Source organism: Daucus carota, chromosome 9, assembly GCF_001625215.2.
Source record: "Daucus carota subsp. sativus chromosome 9, DH1 v3.0, whole genome shotgun sequence".
In the NCBI taxonomy this organism is placed as follows: Eukaryota; Viridiplantae; Streptophyta; class Magnoliopsida; order Apiales; family Apiaceae; genus Daucus; species Daucus carota.
Window position 1 is genome coordinate 44,496,475 of NC_030389.2, and position 20,531 is coordinate 44,517,005.

Consider the following 20,531-nt stretch of genomic DNA (forward strand, 5'->3'; position numbering starts at 1 on the left):
TAAAAACATCAAAAAATTTAAAATCAACTTTTTTTCACATCTTTGACTTAAAAGTAAAACTAGTAAAAATATTTACTCCGCTAGTTCTTTCTTTAATTTACACGAACACATCTGCCTAGTTACCATGCTGTAGCTGCACATGAATGGCAGCTTCCTTTTTGTCTCAATCATTGTGAATGTAGCTTTTGAGTCGTTTGACCAATAATCTCAACTCGATCTCTGCTTATATCTTCATACGTTGATTGCTATTTACAGTTATGCATCCAAGATTTACCGCGTGCAGTCTTTTATCTCTCTCCCCCATTAAGTCTTTATGTTTCAAGAACTACTCTAGTCTCTCTCTCCCCAATCTCTCTCCCTCTGTCCCTCTGTCCCTCTCCTCTCTCACAATCTCTCTCCCTCTCTCTCTCAGTCTCTCCCAATCTCTCTCCCTCTCTCTCACTCTCTCCCAATCTCTCTCCCTCTCCCTCACTCTCTCCCAATCTCTCTCTCCTCTCTCTCCTAATCTCTTTCTTTTTCTCTCTGCTAATCTCTCTCCTCTGTCTTTATCTATAAATCTCTCCCGTTCTCTGCACACTCTGCATTAATACCTGTCTCTCTCTTTTCAAGAAACCAACAAAACTGCAAGAAAATTAAATCTCTCTCCATGGCATTCAAGAACCTCTCCTACCTCATCATTCTCATCTCTCTCTATCTCTCCCTCTCTCTCTCCAAACCCCACCGCAACACCCACCCTCCCCCCACCCCCTCACCACCCTCTCCCACTTACCCTAACCCCCAAGAAACCTCTCCAGCCCTAGGCCAGTGGGCCCTACTCCAAAAATCCATAGGCATCTCCGCCATGCACATGCAACTCCTCTACAACAACAAGCTCATCATCTTTGACCGCACTGACTTCGGCCTCTCCAACCTCTCCCTCCCCTCCGGCAAATGCCGATACAACGACGAGATCATCGACATCGACTGCACCGCGCACTCGATATCTTACGACGTGGCCTTAAACACCTATAGGCCACTCATGGTGCAAACAGATTTTTGGTGCTCATCTGCCGCCGTGTTCCCCGACGGAACCCTACTTCAGACCGGCGGGTACCTCGCCGGAGCTAAAAAGATCCGGCAGTTCTCCCCGTGCGACGACGAACAATGTGACTGGATTGAACTTGAGCAGAACTTAACCGTGCAAAGATGGTATAATTTAATATTCTTGAATTTATCGTGTTAATCGAATATAATTGCATTATTATTGTGCCTTATTATTTCTTTTTACTTCGTATACTTGAATTTATCGTGTTAATCGAATGTAATTGACTTATTGTCGCTTTTTATTTCGTGTTCTTGAATTTGTTGTGTTAATCGAATATAATTGTCTTATTATTTTATTTTTTGAATAGGTATGCATCGAATCAAATACTCCCGGATGGGAGGATCATAATTGTCGGTGGCAGAAGGGCTTTTAGCTACGAGTTTTTTCCGAAAAATCAAGAAAATGTAACGTTAAATGGAGATTTTTATCTTAAGTTCTTGCGAGAAACTAGTGATTTTCAAGAGGAGAACAATCTTTATCCGTTTTTGCATGTTTTACCGGACGGAAATCTTTTTATTTTCGCGAACCAACGGTCCGTTTTATTGGATTATACGAATCACCGGGTACTTAAAGAGTACCCGGTGATTCCCTTAGCGAAAAGATCGTACCCTGCTACAGGGTCATCAGTTTTGCTGCCCTTGAAGTTAAAGGCAGGAGAGGCTTTCCCTGAAGCTGAGGTCATGATTTGTGGTGGGTCCTACGGTGGGGCCTACTTGAAGGCCCGGGTTGGTGAGTACGTGGCAGCTTCGAATTCTTGTGGGCGGTTAAAAGTTTCGGATCCGGATCCTAAATGGGTCATGGAGGAAATGCCCATGGGGCGGGTTATGCCGGATATGTTGTTGGTCCCTACCGGGGATGTGGTTATTTTAAATGGAGCGGGTCGGGGCACGGCCGGGTGGGAGAGGGCCGAAGATCCGGTTTTGTACCCAATTTTGTTCTCGAATGACGTGGAGGACCCGAAAAAAAGATTTACTGTGCTGAACCCTACTATAATAGCAAGAATGTATCATTCTGCTGCTACATTGTTGCCAGATGGTAGAATTTTGGTAGGTGGTAGTAATCCTCATATTCAGTATAATTTCAGTAATGTGAAGTACCCTACTGAGTTGAGCTTAGAGGCCTTTTCACCCCCTTATCTTGCAGCTGATTTAAGGCACTTGCAGCCCTCGATTATTTCGGTTGAGTATCCGACAGACTATGGTCAGCAGTTTTCTGTGATGTTCTCATTAGGACAGGATGTTAAGACTGGAGTGATCAATGTAGTAATGATAGCACCTTCCTTTACGACGCACTCTTTTGCAATGAATCAGAGGTTGTTAGTGTTGGATTCCTCAGACGTGCAGCAGTTGTCGGATGTTGCTTATAAGGCTACTGTTTCTGCCCCTTCATCGCGGAATGTGGCACCTCCTGGTTATTATATGTTGTTTGTGGTGAATGAGGGTGTTCCGAGTCATTGTGTGTGGATTAAGATGAATGTATAGAGAGGATTAGTCTTCTTTTTGTTGGAAAACTATAGAGTTGAACATAATTTGTACTGCAATAGTGCAATGGATTGAGGTTTGAGTTATCAGTTCATTTAATTATATCTTTATTAATTGCTTGTAATGTATTAATGATGATGTGATGAAGAATCTGTATTATATGGCATTTTACAGTTGATATCTGAACTCTGGAAACTTTAATCCTCTGGCATACAGAGTACGAGGAACAAAATTATTCATATGGTCTCCAGAGAGCCATTGTTGAGTTGAAAATTGAATTTATCAATGTGCTTAGGCAGCATAATGCAAATGAAGCCTGCATTAGTAAAGTAGCTAAAGTAGCCGGAGATCATATGCAATTATTCTGCTAATTAGGTGAATATATCAGCTGTCGGGGGGAAATTACTGGAACGCAATCCAAAAGATTGTTATAGGCAATGCATTGTAGTGTCTGGACCAGAGTTGTTGTCTTGCTTTTGATCTCAACTAACTGCAGCTCCCATTGCAATAACGGAGGGGACTAATCTGTAGCCAGTGCATCATAGATGAGTGATTTCATTTATGTTTCTGGTTTCTGTCGCTCTACGGGTAAATGGAATGATAAATTTAATAGGCAGTGGTCCAAAAATCCTGATGAAGAGGACAAGAAATAGGGAGAGAGGCTGGCGGTACTTTTAATGTCCGAGTATTAATTTTGTTCATTGTAGCCATTTACTAAACTGATTTTGTAGAGACCTGAGCAAATATTGAAAGAATTTTTAGCACAATTTTGGTATCTACCTGATTTCTTAATCATTGCAGTGATTGTAATTTGTAAGCTTGGCCTCTTGCACATTGCTCTGTTCAGATATTCGAGAGTTTCAGATAGGCATTCAATGAATCCTTTAGTTTACTACAGACTTGGGGACATACTTGCAATGACATTTTGTTTTGCCGCTTAGAGCAAGAGCCTAACAGAAGCCTTTCCGGCCCTTGTATGTTATAATGTATGCAAAAATATGAAATCGACGACTTCTGTTATCTTTTTGAATAATAGCTCTTTCTTCTTGGTCATTAAGTCCCTTCTTCCCTTCTGATTTAATGATGCCTTTACATGATTGCATCAAATTTTAGTCACTTGCAGTTGTCTACTATATCAGTTCAGTATCCTACAGACTTTGGTCAGCAGTTTTCTGTGAGATTTGCAGTTTTCAGGCGATCATCACATTATCAACGGCTTCTATTGATGACTTAAGACGCTTCTGATAGACTTTAAGGCATGTGATATCTTATTTCACAGAATTCTTCTCGCCCATTTAGCTATAAATGTTTGGATACATAAACTAGTGAATTTAGCCTGCATAGCGCGGCCTTTTATATGCAATACTCGAGTTACAGGAAACAGAACATAGATAATTAGTAGGGGGTAGAATCATCCTCCTCATGCAAGCCTGCTGCTCGATGGCAACTTGATGACGAATCTGGATTCCCTGCAGGCAGTATATAATTAAGCAGTGCAACATATTCCAACCAATTTATTACTATCAAGTGCTTCTTTGTGTGTGCTTTTGTCGGAGAGGAACTAGTTAGATGAAACCTGGTCAGTTATGGAACTTACTCCGCAGTGCATGACTACCTATATCTTCTCAAGATCCTGTTTGCCAAAATAGAAACATGAATACTAATATTTGAAAAATGCAAAGTGAAACAGAATCCCAAAAAGCCAACTGCGAAACCAGGTCCAAGTCCAGCAAAAATCCACATGTGCTCATCATCTGAATCGAGATCAGAATCAGCTTCATTGTGGTCGTTAACACTATGTGAAGCTGTGTCAGCAGCGCATGGTTTCAAGATAGGAGGGCCACAAAGTTGCTTGTTGCCAGCATAGATGGAGGGATCGTCAAGTGTCTGAAGCTGATATCCAGAGGGTATTCTTCCTGATAAATCATTAAAAGAGAGATTCATTTGGCTTAAAAAGTTTAAATATGACAGGCTGTGTGGAATAGGTCCGTGAAGCTCATTTCTAGAAAGATCAAGGAATATCAAGTTTTCCATTTTTCCAATCTCGTTGGGGATCTTTCCAGATAGATGATTACCCGCCAAATTCAAATTTAGTAAACCATGAAGATCCATCAACTCTTTGGGAATCTCTCCACTGATGTTATTCATTGATAAATCAATGGAAACCAGATACTTGAGTGTAGAGGTGTAATCTTGCTCATATCCTTTGGTCTCATCAACTATTTCAAATTCTTTTGCACCTCTTGTACTATAGTTTAAGAAATTATAAGTGATGAGACCTCTAACCATGGCACTAAAATTACCAAAACAAGAAGGAATGTTTCCTGTGATTTGGTTGTCTGCCAAGTTCAATACTTCAAGTGACTTGTGTTGGCAAAGCTGTGTAGGAATTTCACCATAGAAATTGTTGGACCGGAGTATCAAATACTTGATCTGAGATTGCTCTGCAGTCCAAGTGGGGAGGACATCGCTCAAGTTATTCTTTCCCAAATCAATTGCAATCAGCTGCGAAAAGTTTTGGAAGGTCCGAGGAAGTTTTCCTGAAAACTTGTTGTTGTACAAGTTTAAATATGTGAGACTCCCTAAAGAACCTAAAAAATGAATATTACCCGATAGGCTATTATTCATTAACACCAAATAATTCAGTTGTGTCAAATTTCCTAAGCAGCGGGGAAGCTCTCCAGTGAAGTTATTGTTGGAGAGTTCTAAATAAGCCAAAGCAGTCAGATTGCATAAGAATGCAGGAAATTTACCCGATAAACGATTATTTGAAAGATCCACACTTGTTAAAACATTTGAAGCTCCTGAAATTAGCGATAATTGGTCCCCGTGGATGTCATTGTCACCTAGATCAACATATTCAAGAGATGAGAACAAACTCGAAAACCAACTAACTGGGATGGTATCTGATATGCTTGCATTTGCCAATAGTAAATACTGAATATTTCTTTGCGTGAGAAGCCATTGCGGAAATTTCGGACCCATCTTGAGCGAATGCATATCTACAACTTGAAGCTGAAACGGAGGAACCCATTCAGAACTTATATTAGAAATCAAGTTAGAATCTGAAGAAATGGTAAAGGACAATAGCCTACTGAGGTTAATCAAGTGATACTCTGATACAAAACCCTCCCATGAATTTTCAGTAAGTGACAAATCATTCAGATTTGATAGGTTTCCAATGCATTCAGGAATTTGTCCTGTCAATCGATTGCCTCCGGCATCCAAATGTTCTAATTTTTTCAATTGACAAAATGTTTCAGGCAGACTACCCCTTAGACCCATCATCGCGATGCCGAGGTATCTAAGCTCAGTGAGATTGCCCATGTTTGGTGGAAATGGATTACTTAATCTAGTGACTGACAGATCAAGTTGGGAAAGTGATGTCAAATTTGCAATAGAAAGAGGAATTGTGCCCTGGAATTTATTGTCTGCAAGATCAAGAACAGAAAGAGCAGACAAACTTCCGATAGATTCAGGTAGGAGACCATGAAAATAATTAGACCCGAGAAAAAGATGTTCAAGGTTAGTATTGTTAAGAACCCAGGAAGGGAAAGAAGCGTGAAAACGGTTAGCAGAAAGATCAAGTGAAACAAGAGATGTGAGATTTATAAAAGAAAGATGACGAGGTATATTGCTGGGTAGAGCACAACCAGATAGATGAAGCACCGATATTGATTTAGAAAGCATGTTTATAGACGAGAACCAATCAATGGCGCTAGAAAGATTTACACCAGACAAATCTAAGTGGTGCAACAAAGAAAGCTTGGATAACCACTGGATGCTATCCATCCTCAACTCTTGATAAGAATCTTCATTAGTTTGCAAGTCAAGGTACTGCAACTTTGAAAGATTTCCTAGATGTTGAGGAACCCAACCTTCAAAATTGGAGTTTGAGAGGTTGAGATAAATCAGATCTTTAAAGGACCCAAAAAATTCTGGAATTTGAATACCTTGTGAGCTGCTGATACTCAATTCCAAGTGTGTCAAATATTTCAAATCAAGCAAGGAAGGATGAATTTTCTTACTTGTTAAAAAGACATTTCGAACTTCAAGTTGTGTGACCTGATTGGTTATGTTGTCGCAACCAATCCCCTCCCATGCACAACAATCATCTCCAACCCACGAAGATAAAGAACTCGAGTCATCGACAAGAGAATTCTTAAAGAGTAGTAAAGCTTGTTTCTCACTCTCAACACAACTTCTAGGCAAGTTGCCTCCAGCTACACTCCCAGTACCAAACTCTGAATTTGCCAAAACACCAAATGCACAAACAAGCAGGAGGAAACTGATATAATTTTGCATTGCCATAGCTATAATATACATACAAAGTATTGATGATTCTAATGAAATTTGGGAAGATGCAAAATGATATGAGGGACTAGCCAGAAAGAGAACAGTGAGCGGATGTAGAATGCTTCAACTTCGAATATGTATTTATAATGAAATTGCCAGCCCTAGTTTGAACTTTGAACGGCAAGTAATGTTGAATTAACAGAACACTAGTCTCACACAATGCTTCCTGAAATGTTGGAGACAGAGATACTGCCAACTTTTATTTTTTTGCTAAATAGAGATACTGCCCACTTGAAACTTATAACCAAAATTAGGAAAGCATGAACTTGTCAAATGTTTTCCTTGAATATCTGTCAAACTTGAAATTTGTAATTTATATCGGAACACATTCTCAGCACAAGAACATGGAAGATTTGATGAATTAGCATGCAGGTGGTAGAGATAGGCTCTTCAACTTTGAACACGGCTTTTCCATTAGAGGATAAATTCAATGGAAGACCCCTTGAACAACCGGTCCATTCCATTAGAAGCATATACAGAAGACTGGTTAGAAATTTCCACCTTAAGATTCTCTGTATCCAAATTGCCCAGCATCTTAAATTTTTTACGCTGAACACGGCATTTCAAATTTCAATGTAAAGACCTTGCCACTCTGCTTACCCATGTTCCAGCTTAAGAAAACTTAAAATCACTTAATTAATTGTCTTTTTGAAATTCGGTAAAAATTAAAATCACTTATTTGTAAATCATAAAATCTTAAAAAAAATAGACATTTAACAAAAACTTTAATCACCTATTTGTAAATTTGAAATTAAAAATATCATTTTAAAACTCGATGCAAATTACCAGAGAGAATTTCGGGGCACATCGAGGCGGCGCGGCGAAGGTCAGGAGGAGTGAGGCCAATCGAGTAGAGAAGAGAGATGGTTGATTTGATGGAGGGAATGGGAGTGGAGAGAATGGGCGGGTGGGAGGAGAGGAAGGAGAGGAAATCGATTCCGATGGAATCGAAGTAAATGAGTTTTTGTTGGAAATCGGCATTGGGAGGGGAGGGGGGAATGGAATTGGGGGGATTGGGGGGTGGGGGGAGTTGGGATTTGTGGGGTTTGGGAGGGAGGGAAATGAGGGAGGTGTTTTTGGAGGAGAGGGATGGGAATGAGAGGAGTTTTCTTCGGGGGTTAGAGATGGGGGGTTTGGGGAGGGTGTTTGTGGTGGAGAAGTGGTGACGGTGGGGTGTTTCGAGCATGGTTTGGGTTGGGAGTGTGTGTTACATGGTTTTGGGAGACTGAGGAGGGGAGTGGAAAGATAAGGTGGGTTTGGAGATTGGGTTGCAGCGGAGCAACGTTCTATCTGGAAATCTTCCAACTTTATTTTATGTGTGTCGATGCGTTTATAATGCTATCGTGGACATATATTACTATTCTATGCATGTTATCAAAAGTCACTTAATATTTGGTTGTATATGTATATTTTTATATTTAATTTTATTATATAATGATATATGTTTTGAAATTAAAAATAAATTTGAAATAACTAATAAATATCTAAAATATTTTTTGTGGATGTGTTAAATAAATTTTTTTATTTAATATATTAGATATATTTATTAAGATGACATATATTTATGATTTAGTATAAGTTTTAAAAACAACAATTCAAAAAACAAAGCGAGATTCGATTAGTGAGAGAAGATAAAAGCTTGCCCGAACTATCGATCATGCTCACATATTTTAAGAGTATTGAAATGCGTGTCGATCAGTGAAAAGAAAAGTATAGAATTAAATGGAAAATCCTGATACGATATGCATTGTAAACGAAATTCAACATGTATGGAGCCTTGTCAAAAAGGTTGCAACAATGAAAGAGGAGGGTGGTGCAAGAATAGCGTGTGTCATTGTTATTGTTAACTAGTTGAGAATCCGTGCGTTGCGGCGGCTTATAAAAATTATATTAATGATCCAATATTAATATTTATAGAATAAAATAATTTTATGACTGTCTATAAAAAATATATTAATGTTTCAAGTTAATATTTGTACGATAAAATAAATTTATATTATAAAAATCTTGATGTAATACAAATACTAATATATAAAATTGCAAAATTGGACTATAATTCATGGTGAAAAAATGACAATAAATTTATACACGTAAATAACAATTTAAAGTGTGACGAATCTTAAAATTTTATTTTTTTTGGAAAAGTAATCATGTTCTTACATTGTCACCTTCCTCCAATTTTTTTAGATTGATTGTGCACAAAAACATTTAACTTAAATATAACTACCCTCTTAAAAGTTGCTTGAACGGAGCAAACATATAATGCATGAATAATTTTTTCATGTATACAAAGTAAATAATATAAAAATTAACAACAACAAACATGTCCGATGAACAAAACAAATATTATAAAAGAATTACCAACAAACATACATCATTAATAGTTAATTTATTGACATCAACCATCGATATCCTGTCAAGACTATATTCTTTTCCCGTGTTTGGATTTGTCGACTCTAATATAACGGTCTATAACTCCATTTGCTTGCAACAACCTTTACTGTAACAGCCTTCACTTATCGTTGCAGAATAACGACACCTCCGAGTTAAAAATCGAGCAAGAGAAAGGTATTTCTAATTTTTGATATTTTTCATCCAAAAATTTCAGAAAATTAAAAAATAAAACGGAGCGATGTGAGATGCACCACCTACACGCCCCTCGCTTCTCCTTTAAAATTCGAGTAAGAGAACTATCGGGTAGATTTGTGGTATTGAGAGAGGAGGTTGTGTTTTGATGATCCAAAATACTACGATATATACGGGTATTTATAGGTGGAGAGAGACTTGTTTGCTACTCTTTCCCATAATTAAATAATCTGAACAAAATCAGATTAAAATTTTCAAGCTACTATATTCCATAAATAATCTGTCTTTCCCATAATTGAATAATCTGAAACAAAATCAGATTAAAACTTTCAAGATACTATATTCCATAAATAATCTGAAACAAAATCAGATTCTGAAACTTGCTTCTAATATACCCGAAACTAAAAAAGGTAGTTCTAATTTTTATTTTTCATCCAAAAATTCCAGAAAATTAAAAAAATAAAACGGAGCGATGTGAGAGGCGCCACCTACACGCCCCTCGTTTCTCCTATATATAAGTATATTGATGATTTGCTAATATTTTGCCATATTATCGGCATTGAAACAAGTGTAGTTTGAATAATAAAATTTCATTGAAATAATTTGGAGTCGAGAGGGTACATAATTTTGCAAACAACTGCGTGTAAAAATAATTGTGCACAAGGTGGCACACAATACATTTATAATTTTATAATACATATTTTGTGCCTCCAATACAGAGTCATGTACTCCCTCCGTCCCACCAGGTTCTTTACGTTATTTTTTGGCACGCATTTTAAGGATCCCATAAAGTATACTTACATTATATATTTATTTTTATGTGTCTTGTTTTGATTATTAAGGAGTCAAATTGACTAGACTTTTACCGCAAATTATACATATCATCCGACTCTAAAAGATTAAAAAAATTACTTTATTAGAAAAAATATATTTAATCCCCTTCAAAATCCATTTTTCGGATTTTTAAAATAACTGATAAATTTTTTTTAATTAATAGTCAAAATTTGGTCAAATAGACCATCTAATAGTCAAAAGAGGACACATAATATGAGATGGAGGGAGTATTTGTTAAGCTTTTTTGGACATCCATTTCAAATTTGTGCCGCAAAATCCATAAGTATGATTTTTTCGATTTCTCATCATTTTTACACATTCCAAAAATAGTAATTTTTAATAATATAAAGCAGTTACACTTACTAATTTCTTCCACTATCTCTATTCTATAATAATATAAACACTATTACACTCACTATTTTCTTTTACCGTCTCAAATTCATTATTAAATATAAATGAGTTTCACCACTTTACCCATTTTCAATCTAACTTTATTCATTTTTTACACTTTTATTATCTCTGTGTCCTCACGATCAATTAGAAGAGAGGGAGTAGTTGTATAACTTATTTTTAAAAAAAAAAAATCAAGACCAAGACTATGAAAAATGAGTAAAATTAGATGAAAAGTGGATAAAATGGTGGGACCTATCAATATTTAATACTAGATTTGAGATAGTAGAGGAAAGTAGTGGGTGTAATAGTTGTTTTTATTGTTAAATATGAGATAGTAGGGGAAGATAGTGGGTGTAATGATGAGAAAAACTTACTCCCTCCATTCCAAAATAATAGTCGTTTTGACTTTGTGCACGTATTTTGAGGTGTAAAAAAATCATACTTTTACACATTATTTTTGAAATTTTCTTTTTCTGGATAAAAGTTTAACATTTTTATTTTTATTCAGAAAAAGAAAATTTCAAAAATAACATATAGAAGTATATTTTTTTTGCATCTCAAAATACGTGCACAAAGTCAAAGCGACTATTATTTTGGAATGGAGGGAGTACTATTTATAGTAACGTAAAGAAATGAGAGGGACATCCCAAAATAGTAACCGTAAAGAAATGAGAGGGACAGAAGGAGTATATTGTTAAGAAATTAAGAATAAAATACGATGAATGCCTGAATGATGTGAAAGGAGCAATACATACGGAGTCCAAGCCGAGATTTTATTTATAAAAAAGTTATTAAACTCAAATCCAACTAGGATTTGCTTCCGCCTTCTAAACCCGTTTGTGTAAATAAATAGATACATTTTTAAAAACTTGAGAATGCTAGCTTCTCTCTCAGAATTTTTACTACTTTTTCAAACATTTTATTAACTTATTTATTTCTCACTCTTTATCTACTGCTTATTTAATTTAAGTAAAAAGTCATTTTTCTTAAACTTAGCCAAGCAGCCTCTCTCGTCTGGATTTCTACTTTTGTGCAAGTACCGATCTATAAAGATATGTGAGTTGCTCCCGAATAACTCACGAGCCTGTGTACGTCCTGCATCTCATATTATGTGTCTTGTTTTGATTATTAAGGAGTCAAATTGACTAGATTTTTACCGCAAATTATACATATCATCCGACTCTAAAAGATTAAAAAAATTACTTTATTAGAAAAAATATATTTAATCCCCTTCAAAATCCATTTTTCGGATTTTTAAAATAACTGATAAATTTTTTTTAATTAATAGTCAAAATTTGGTCAAATTGACCATCTAATAGTCAAAAGAGGACACATAATATGAGATGGAGGGAGTATTTGTTAAGCTTTTTTGGACATCCATTTCAAATTGTTGCCGCAAAATCCATAAGTATGATTTTTTCGATTTCTCATCATTTTTACACATTCCAAAAATAGTAATTTTTAATAATATAAAGCACTTACACTTACTAATTTCTTCCACTATCTCTATTTTATAATAATATAAACAGTATTACACTCACTATTTTCTTTTACCGTCTCAAATTCATTATTAAATATAAATGAGTTTCACCACTTTACCCATTTTCAATCTAACTTTATTCGTTTTTTACACTTTTATTATCTCTGGGTCCTCATCAAATGTATACGATCAATTAGAAGAGAGGGAGTAGTTGTATAACTTATTTTAAAAAAAAAAAAATCAGTTTAAATTTGTATTCAGAAAAAAATTAAAAATAAATTATAAAATGAGGACTCGATCAAGAGATCAACTCAAACATTTCATTACATTAAAACATATACACATACCTTTCTTGCCTTCCTTTCAATTCCAACATTTTCTTTTTGAATTCCATGGATTCTGTGTTGTATTATGATGCGAGCATTAAGGATAACATGCATGTCCTTGAGCTGATGGAACACAGTCTTAATCAACTGAAATGCTCGAAATTTCTTTGCTGATCATACAATTTATTTAGTTATTATTATATTACAATGAGAAGAGTTTTATGTAAGGTTAGGATTTTTTAATTTGACGACTATCACGCCAGTAGAATTATATCGTCAACAAAATAAAACTGTTCGTTTTAATTTTTAAAACTCAAACAATTTAATTTATTAAAGAAGTCTATAAAATTGCAGAGGAAAAGAAGGTGGGGTAATTACACTGCCACGACAAACACAAAATTTCTCAATAGCAAAACATAGATTACTAAGATTTTTTGCGCGGATTTTTTTTATATTTAACAAGAAAGAGCTTTGAACTTTCTAATTATATGGCAGTCATTTCAAATATAGAAGTTGGAAGACTATGTTAGTATGTTTGTTCTAAAGGATAGATCCTGTGTAGAAGTTAGCAAATTCGAGACTGCAATGTGATGACAGGGGGTTGCAGGTCGAGGCAGCAACCAACTGCCGAATCTGAGACAGGGGGTATTTTTAGTGAAGGTGTTCCGATTTCTAGATCAATGTCGATTAAGATGAACTTCAGAGCATGACTCTCGTTTATGATATTCATAATTAAAAAGAAGAGCATTCCGTACATATTCTTTTATCGGTTTGGCTAGTGTTTGCCCATGGGCACATGCTAAGCGCGGAAATTTTTGTATTTGGGAGATTACAAAATTTTCCGCGCTTAGCATATGCCCATGGGCACACCATAGAAAAACCGATATAAATTTAGCGCAAGCTGTTACATTCTGGATACATTCTGAGTGTATCTGTCATGACTTGGAACAAGGAGTCTTTTGATTTCTTCCAGGAACTCGGGAAGCTAATCATTTCTTTGTGTTTCGACTAGTTTTCTGCAGGGAAATATTATCTACATAAAAATCAAATTGATTCACACAATTCAAACGCCTAAATCATTGTAAACTAAATACTCCCAATTTATAGGTCCTTTTTGGAAAAAAAAATTGTCTCAAAATATTTGTCCCTCCCTTCTTTCAATACAAATTTATTTATATATTAATTGTGACTTTTTTGAAACTCAACATTATTCTCATTTCTCAATGCACTAAATCCCTATATTTATTGCGATTTTTTTGAAACACAACTCTATTCTCAATTATCAATGCACTAATTAATGTTTCTCAGAATTCATATAAGTAATAAATATATCAGAATAAATACCATATCAAAGTATTAAAGGGGTGTATTGGATTGTAATTTTAATAAATTGAAAAAGAATTTTATTGTATTAAAATCCTAAGAAATCTATATCAACCCCGCGAAATTTTATAAAAAATCCGCACACCATCATAATCACATACAATCCATTAAAATCCATAGATTAAAATCCCAATAAAATACATTGAAAAATCTCACAAAATCCATCATTTATGAAGTCAAAAAAATCCATCAGTATTTGAATACCATCATATATTAAAGGATTTATACAATCCCAATTGAATACCAACAGATATTATAACATAATTTAAAATCCTGATTAAATATCAGCAGATTTTGTAGAAAAATTTGAAATCTCAATTGAATATCTCAAGATTCTGTTACATTTTTCAAATCTCGATTAAATATCTTCGAATTTTAAGAATTCAAAATAATTCATTAAAATCTCAATTTAATACATCCTCGTAGGTGTGTGTTATTCGTGTATATAAACGAGGCTTGTGGCAATTGTCCTCCTACAGCTAAAGCAAAAAAAATCCTTCTAAATATAATTCTGTGTGACACGAAGAAAAAATGGCTGAACTGCGAATCACAGCATTACTAATGGTCGTTTTTCTTGTAATGAGTTCAGGTAGACAATTTTACACGCGCACACACATACTTATAATATCAGACTGCTCTCTCTGTTTTGAAATATAAGTCGTTTGATTTTTTTGCACGCATTTTTAAACCCTTTGACCACATATTAAAAATGGTTAATTTTGAAATTTTCTTTTTTGAATAAGAATATATGATTGATATTAATATTGAGAAAACAAAAATTTCAAAAATAATGATTTTAAACATGCGGTTAAAAAACTTAAAAATACGTGCAAAAAAGTCAAATAATTAGTATTGATTCGGTGGATTAACATGTCTATTTGTATTTTTGTATCAGACGTTGAGCAAGTTACGTCGATTTTGCTGGAAGTCCGATTCAAATAATTCCGAATAAAATTTTATGTTGCAATGACAATCCTAATATGCATTGTGTATCAAATTCAACATGTAATGACCCTTGTCTCCACGGTTGCCACAATGGAAAAGGAGGGTGGTGCAAGAATAAAGTGTGTCATTGTTTTTGTTAATTTACTAATTTTTTTTTCCATATTATCGGCATTGAAACTAGTGTAATTTGAATAATAAAATTTCATCGAAAGAGTGGATTTTTGTTAATGATTAATTTCGTGATTAGTTGAATACTCTATCACTTAACTATCTTATTATCTAATAATTGTGTTACTAAATAATTATATTATAAATTGTTAAGGATATTAGGCTTATATATTTGATTATTTGGTTTTAAATATACATGTAACTCTTGAAATACATGCATAATATATATTTTTAATATATTAATATTTGCCAAGTACCCTGAATCTTCATATTTTTATATATACCGAATTCCCGTATCCACACCCGCACTCATGCTTCATAGTAGGCAGTTGATTAGATAAAGTATGGTGAGACTGATAGGTCAAAGTTCTGGTTTGGTTTTGAGGTTAATTTGTTATGACGGAGTCTGAACTCCAACTTAGTTTGGATTCAGCATTTTGTTTTTCAGTTTATGAAGGTTAGCGAGCCGCTCAAGAACAACTTTACTATATAGGACTGACATGTTGTCAAAATCACTTTGAGAAATGCAAAAATTTACAAAAGGTTATCAAAAGTTGAACTTGGTACATGAGAATCTTATTACAAATCATCGAATATTGGCTTGGTCGGAAGAGATCTTTATTTCAAACAGCACGAATTTCACTCCTCTGCTTATTTTGTGTTTACTTGTAGTTCTATAAACTAGAAGTAGAACATGCACTTCTCAATCTTGTTCTGGAGTGCTGCCTTTTCCGCTCCAGCAACCTTATCAACTGTTTTTCCCTTCTTTATCAGTATGAATGCTGGCAATGCCTGCACAGCATACTCCCGAGCCACTGCCTGCGTGGACAACATGCATTAGCAATCTAGCATCATCATCGTTTAATTTTGTAACAAGGACTTTTAACACAGAGAGAGAGAGAGAGAGCGGGAGGGAGGGAGAGGGAGAGGGAGAGGGAGAGGGAGAGGGAGAGGGAGAGAGAGAGAGAGAGCGAGAGAGAGAGAGAGGGAGGGAGGGAGAGAGAGAGAGGGAGGGAGGGAGAGAGAGAGAGGGAGGGAGTGAGAGAGAGAGAGGGAGGGAGGGAGAGGGAGAGAGAGATGCATACTTCCAGCTCATCTACATCAATCTGGATAAATTCCACACCAACATACTTAGCAGCAAAGTCACGAATGACTGGTTCCATGGTACGACAAGGTCCACACCATGCCGCCGTAAAATGAATGACCATCTGCACAAAAACATAGAATAATACAGATAACAGAATCATCAAGCTCTGATAAATTACACTATTTAAAGTGGAACAACAGAAATTTATCAAACGATGGATACATAAAGACCAGTTTTCCTAACTGACCAGCTTATTTGTTTGTCTGGAGGACTGAAAATGGCTTCTCCATTTAGAAGAGGAATGGAATGTCAAGACCTGCCCGGACTTCTGAGGCGTGAACAATTCATTAGCTTCATTCCTTGCATACACTGCAGACTGATTAGCTCCCATCTTTCGTCTCTGTCTTTTCTTAAATTAGCAAACCGGAAAAATAAGTAACCAGAAAATTTCAAATAAATCTTTTTCTTTCCCAGTTTAGTATGATCATGAAAATGAATGCCAGGCTAATCCTTTTTATAGGATTGACAGCCATAGCGACTAAATTTAATAAATTGTATAATGGAGTAAACGATTCGATACCTTAGTAAAGTCAAAATGAGCAAAATTTGCATCATATGTAACCTTTACATTTTTTTGTCAATGGATCATACAGATTACTGGAATTGCTGGTGCAGGGTACAGGGTGTCTATTCGAACATGTTCTTTATTTCGATTCCTTTGTAACAGAATCAGCATCTGAGTTATAGAAGAATTGCAGGCCGTGAATACATTTCTGAGTACAGTATAACCAACTAAATGTTCTAGAAGATTCCCTCCAAAAATTACACAGCGGCTTCTCTGTAATGCACGATAGATGATGCAATGTACAAAGTGATATTCCATTGAGAAATTCTGGATGTTATACTATTGGTGGATGTGTTCCAGGTTCATCATCCGTTGCCTCAGTTGCTTCGTTGTTTGAGAACATAATTTGAGGTACGTAGCACCAGGCCCGGCCCAGAGGGAGGACATCCAGGTCGACCGCCCAGGGCCCAAAACGTTTAGAGGCCCAAAATTTGTATAATCCATGTATTGTTATTAGTATACATCGGTCCAGTAAGCCTAATTCTATCCTAAGTGACTACGTCCGTACCTAAACTAATAGTTCTATCAATCATGCACTCACACTCACTGATAAATGTCATCAAGCATTTGTTTAGATTTTTTTTACATCCAATACACACACTAAATCGGCAAAATTATTTTTCGTAATTTGTTGTTATTTGCATTATTGTTAAAATTTGAGTGTTTTAAAGTTATTTTCTTACTGAAGTTGACTAAAATTTGAGTTTGCATTGCTACAAGTCATATTTTATCAAATTCAATGAAGTAAAAAAAATTAGGGTCTATTTTCTCCTTTCGCCCCTGGGCCCTCAAAAGGTGTGGAACGGCCCTGCGTAGCACTGCAGCATACTCCGAGGACTATCATCAATTGAGTAAGCAATGAAACAAAGTCATAACACCTTGAACATTAAAGAAAACGTTTCAGCTCAATAAGTTTTATAAAAAAAGAGTATGTAACTTTTCATAAGCGTTAAGTCTGAATAATTTTTGTATATAAACCAGTGATTTGGTCATTGTTCTCCTACACCAGAAGTACAAAAATACATTCTGCATATAATTCTATAACACAAAGCAAAAAATGGCTCTCCGAATCGCGGCATGACTAATGATCGTTTTTCTTGTAATGAGTTCAGGTGAACATTTTTACGCACACATATTGATATTGATAAGTTGATACAGTACCCACCATTTCTTTACACTTTTCTTTTTTAAATATCTCATCTAATAATTTATGTTTCAAAACTTACTAACATAGTAAAATTTTATAATATAAAAATTATATATCCCGTTATCGTTCTCCTCTATATACATTAAATTTTAATCAGTCACATCACTATCCTCACTTTTTTTATTTTTATATATTTTTATAACCTCTATGTCCAACGCAAATATAAATATTTCTCATCCTGTTTTTTCTATTTTAATATATTTTCATATTTTCCGTGTCCAACTGTCGACATCTGATAGATCGACATGTTTATTTGTATTTTTATCATCAGATATTGAGCGAGCTACCTCAGCCGAAGCCGACGACTTCATGGGAAGCCCAACTCAAGTAGTTACGGATACGTATCTACTCCCTCCGTCCCAGTTAATAATATACATTGGGGGACGGGGGTGCGGCACGGACTTTAATGCTTCAATATAGTATAGTTCTGTAAATTATTTTTAAGATTTTCTTTTTTTGTATAAAAGTATAACATTTATATTTTTATACAAAAAAAGAAAATCTTAAAAATAAGTTGTGGAACTATGTTTTATAAGAGCCTTAAAAAGCGTGTCGAGCAGTGAAAAAGAAACGTATACAATTGACTGGGACAGAGGGAGTATGTTGCAAGGACAATCCTCTTCCTCGTGGTGGCTCATGTGACGAATCAAAATGTCTGGTGGCCTGTAATAGGGATTGCGGTAATGGAAAAGGAGCAATGTGCAAGCAAAATAAGTGTCATTGTAAATGTTAATTTTTTAACATTCTTCCATATTATCCATGTCGGAACTATGTAATTTGAATACAAGTTTTATAAAAAATTGTTAATCTCGGATAAATGATACTATTTATGAGGTAAAACAAGAGATATTTAATAACACGACAGATATGTAGATATCAGTTTTTTTTAACTGACCGACTTATTTGCGAGAAAAATCTCAAAATATCACTTATTAATGCCGGATAATCGAGTAGTTTGATTTTTGGAAAAAGAAACACTACATTGTGTTGCGTTCAGGTCTGAAAAATCCTGCAAATTGTCACACGATCTGGCATTTTAATGTGAAACGCTAAATGAAATAGCGTTCAGAGTTTCAAAATGCTAGATGATTTGGCGTTAATTAAGAAGTGAAAGATGGATAAACGCAACATACTCTAACGTGTTGGATTAAAATGTGATATTTGTGATCAGCTTTTCCGATAGAAGTATTTAGCGCCTTATTTTAAAAAATGAAAGATTTGACCAACACCCTTATTTGTCTCTTTGGAAAACTGAAAATAGCCTTTCCATTCAGAGGAGGAATGGAATGTCATTTATCCCACTAGAAGCATACACAAAAGACTGATTAAAATTTTCAAATAAGTTCTCTTTTTTCCGGCTTAATGATTGTGATGATTTGCAAGATTCTGTCCTTAATTAAAACACGGGCTTTTTCTCTCTACTGCATGAAACATAGATATTCCTTTGTTTAAGTACCAGATAAAAAAAAAGATATGCACCTCTTTTCCATAATTCATATCAATTACCAAATATTTCATAATAAATACAAGATCAAAGTATTAAGTATGTGTTATTAGTGTATATAAACCAGGCTTTTGGCCATTGTTTTCCTACCGCTAAAGTAAAAAAATTTCCTTCCACATATAATTAGATATAACACGAAGCAAAAAATGGCTGACCTGCGGATCACTGCATTACTAATAGTCGCTTTTCTCGTAATGAATTCAGGTACACATTTTTACACACAGCACACACATACGGATAATATCATAATACTCCCGCTGTCTCAAAATAGGTGTCAATTTGACTTTTTTCACGTAATTTAAGCTGCACAAAAAACATATTTAGACATAGTATTATTTTTCAAATTTTTTTTTTCTAAATAAAACTTTAACATCTATACTTTTATTCAAAAAAAGTAAATTTGAAAAATAATGTGTCGAAGTATGTTTTTTTAACATCTTAAATGACGTGCAAAAAGTTAAATCGGCACTTATTTTGGGACGGAGGGAGTATTTTAGTAATTAGCCTGGATTTGGTAGATTAACATGTTTATTTGTATTTTTTATCAGACATCGAGCAAGTTACGTCAGCCCGAGTCGACTTAACGAGAAGCCCGGTTCAAATAGTTTCGAATAAAATTCAATGTTGCCATGACAATCCTAACATGCATTGTAATCCAGGTTATAAATCGGAAAAAGATTGTGATAAAGCTTGTCGCGATGGTTGTAGCAATCATAAAGGAGGGTTTTGCAAGAATCATAAGTGTCATTGTAAATGTTAATTTGCTGATATTCTTTCGTATTATCGGCATTGAAACTAGTGTAATTTGAATAAATTTTTCGTCGAAATAATTTTTGAGCGATGAGGGCATACTTTCGCAGACAACTGAATGTAAAAATAATTGTATGGTGGCACACAATACATTTATATAGATATATTATGACTTGGATGCAGAGTATTATTTTTCTCAGGAGTGAATCATTTGTTTGATAATATGAACAGGAACAGAATGTCTGGGTCGTGCATTCTTAATTCTATAATTTATTAAAATAAATTAACAATAAGGTACATGTCGAATTTTAATAGAGTCAGA

General features: G+C 35.0%; 3 protein-coding genes across 9 annotated transcripts; 1 reads left to right on the forward strand and 2 right to left on the reverse strand.

Annotated features, from left to right (window-relative positions):
• The first annotated feature begins 246 nt into the window (after positions 1 to 246).
• On the forward strand, positions 247 to 2,743 carry LOC108201965 (aldehyde oxidase GLOX). The gene is made up of 2 exons (XM_017370314.2): positions 247 to 1,188; positions 1,392 to 2,743. The coding sequence occupies exons 1-2, from the start codon at positions 647 to 649 to the stop codon at positions 2,563 to 2,565; spliced, it is 1,716 nt and encodes a 571-aa protein (XP_017225803.1). The 5' UTR covers positions 247 to 646; the 3' UTR covers positions 2,566 to 2,743.
• Positions 2,744 to 3,810: 1,067 nt separating this feature from the next.
• LOC108203097 (receptor-like protein EIX1) lies at positions 3,811 to 8,244 on the reverse strand. 7 transcript variants are annotated; one of them, XM_064084552.1, is made up of 5 exons: positions 6,594 to 8,244; positions 5,485 to 5,580; positions 5,319 to 5,411; positions 4,163 to 5,105; positions 3,811 to 4,034 (listed from the first exon to the last, which is right to left on the reverse strand). In XM_064084552.1, the coding sequence occupies exons 1-4, from the start codon at positions 6,889 to 6,891 to the stop codon at positions 4,177 to 4,179; spliced, it is 1,416 nt and encodes a 471-aa protein (XP_063940622.1). In that variant the 5' UTR covers positions 6,892 to 8,244; the 3' UTR covers positions 3,811 to 4,034; positions 4,163 to 4,176. The 7 variants fall into 7 exon arrangements, with proteins under 7 accessions (XP_063940622.1, XP_017227321.1, XP_017227322.1 ...); XM_017371832.2 differs by having other exon boundaries at positions 4,163 to 6,443; XM_017371833.2 differs by having other exon boundaries at positions 5,319 to 8,244.
• A 7,312-nt stretch (positions 8,245 to 15,556) lies between these two features.
• Positions 15,557 to 16,591, reverse strand: LOC108201722 (thioredoxin H2). The gene is made up of 3 exons (XM_017370007.2): positions 16,371 to 16,591; positions 16,122 to 16,244; positions 15,557 to 15,855 (listed from the first exon to the last, which is right to left on the reverse strand). Exons 1-3 carry the CDS (start codon positions 16,512 to 16,514, stop codon positions 15,718 to 15,720), a joined length of 405 nt encoding a protein of 134 aa, XP_017225496.2. The 5' UTR covers positions 16,515 to 16,591; the 3' UTR covers positions 15,557 to 15,717.
• Positions 16,592 to 20,531: the final 3,940 nt, after the last annotated feature.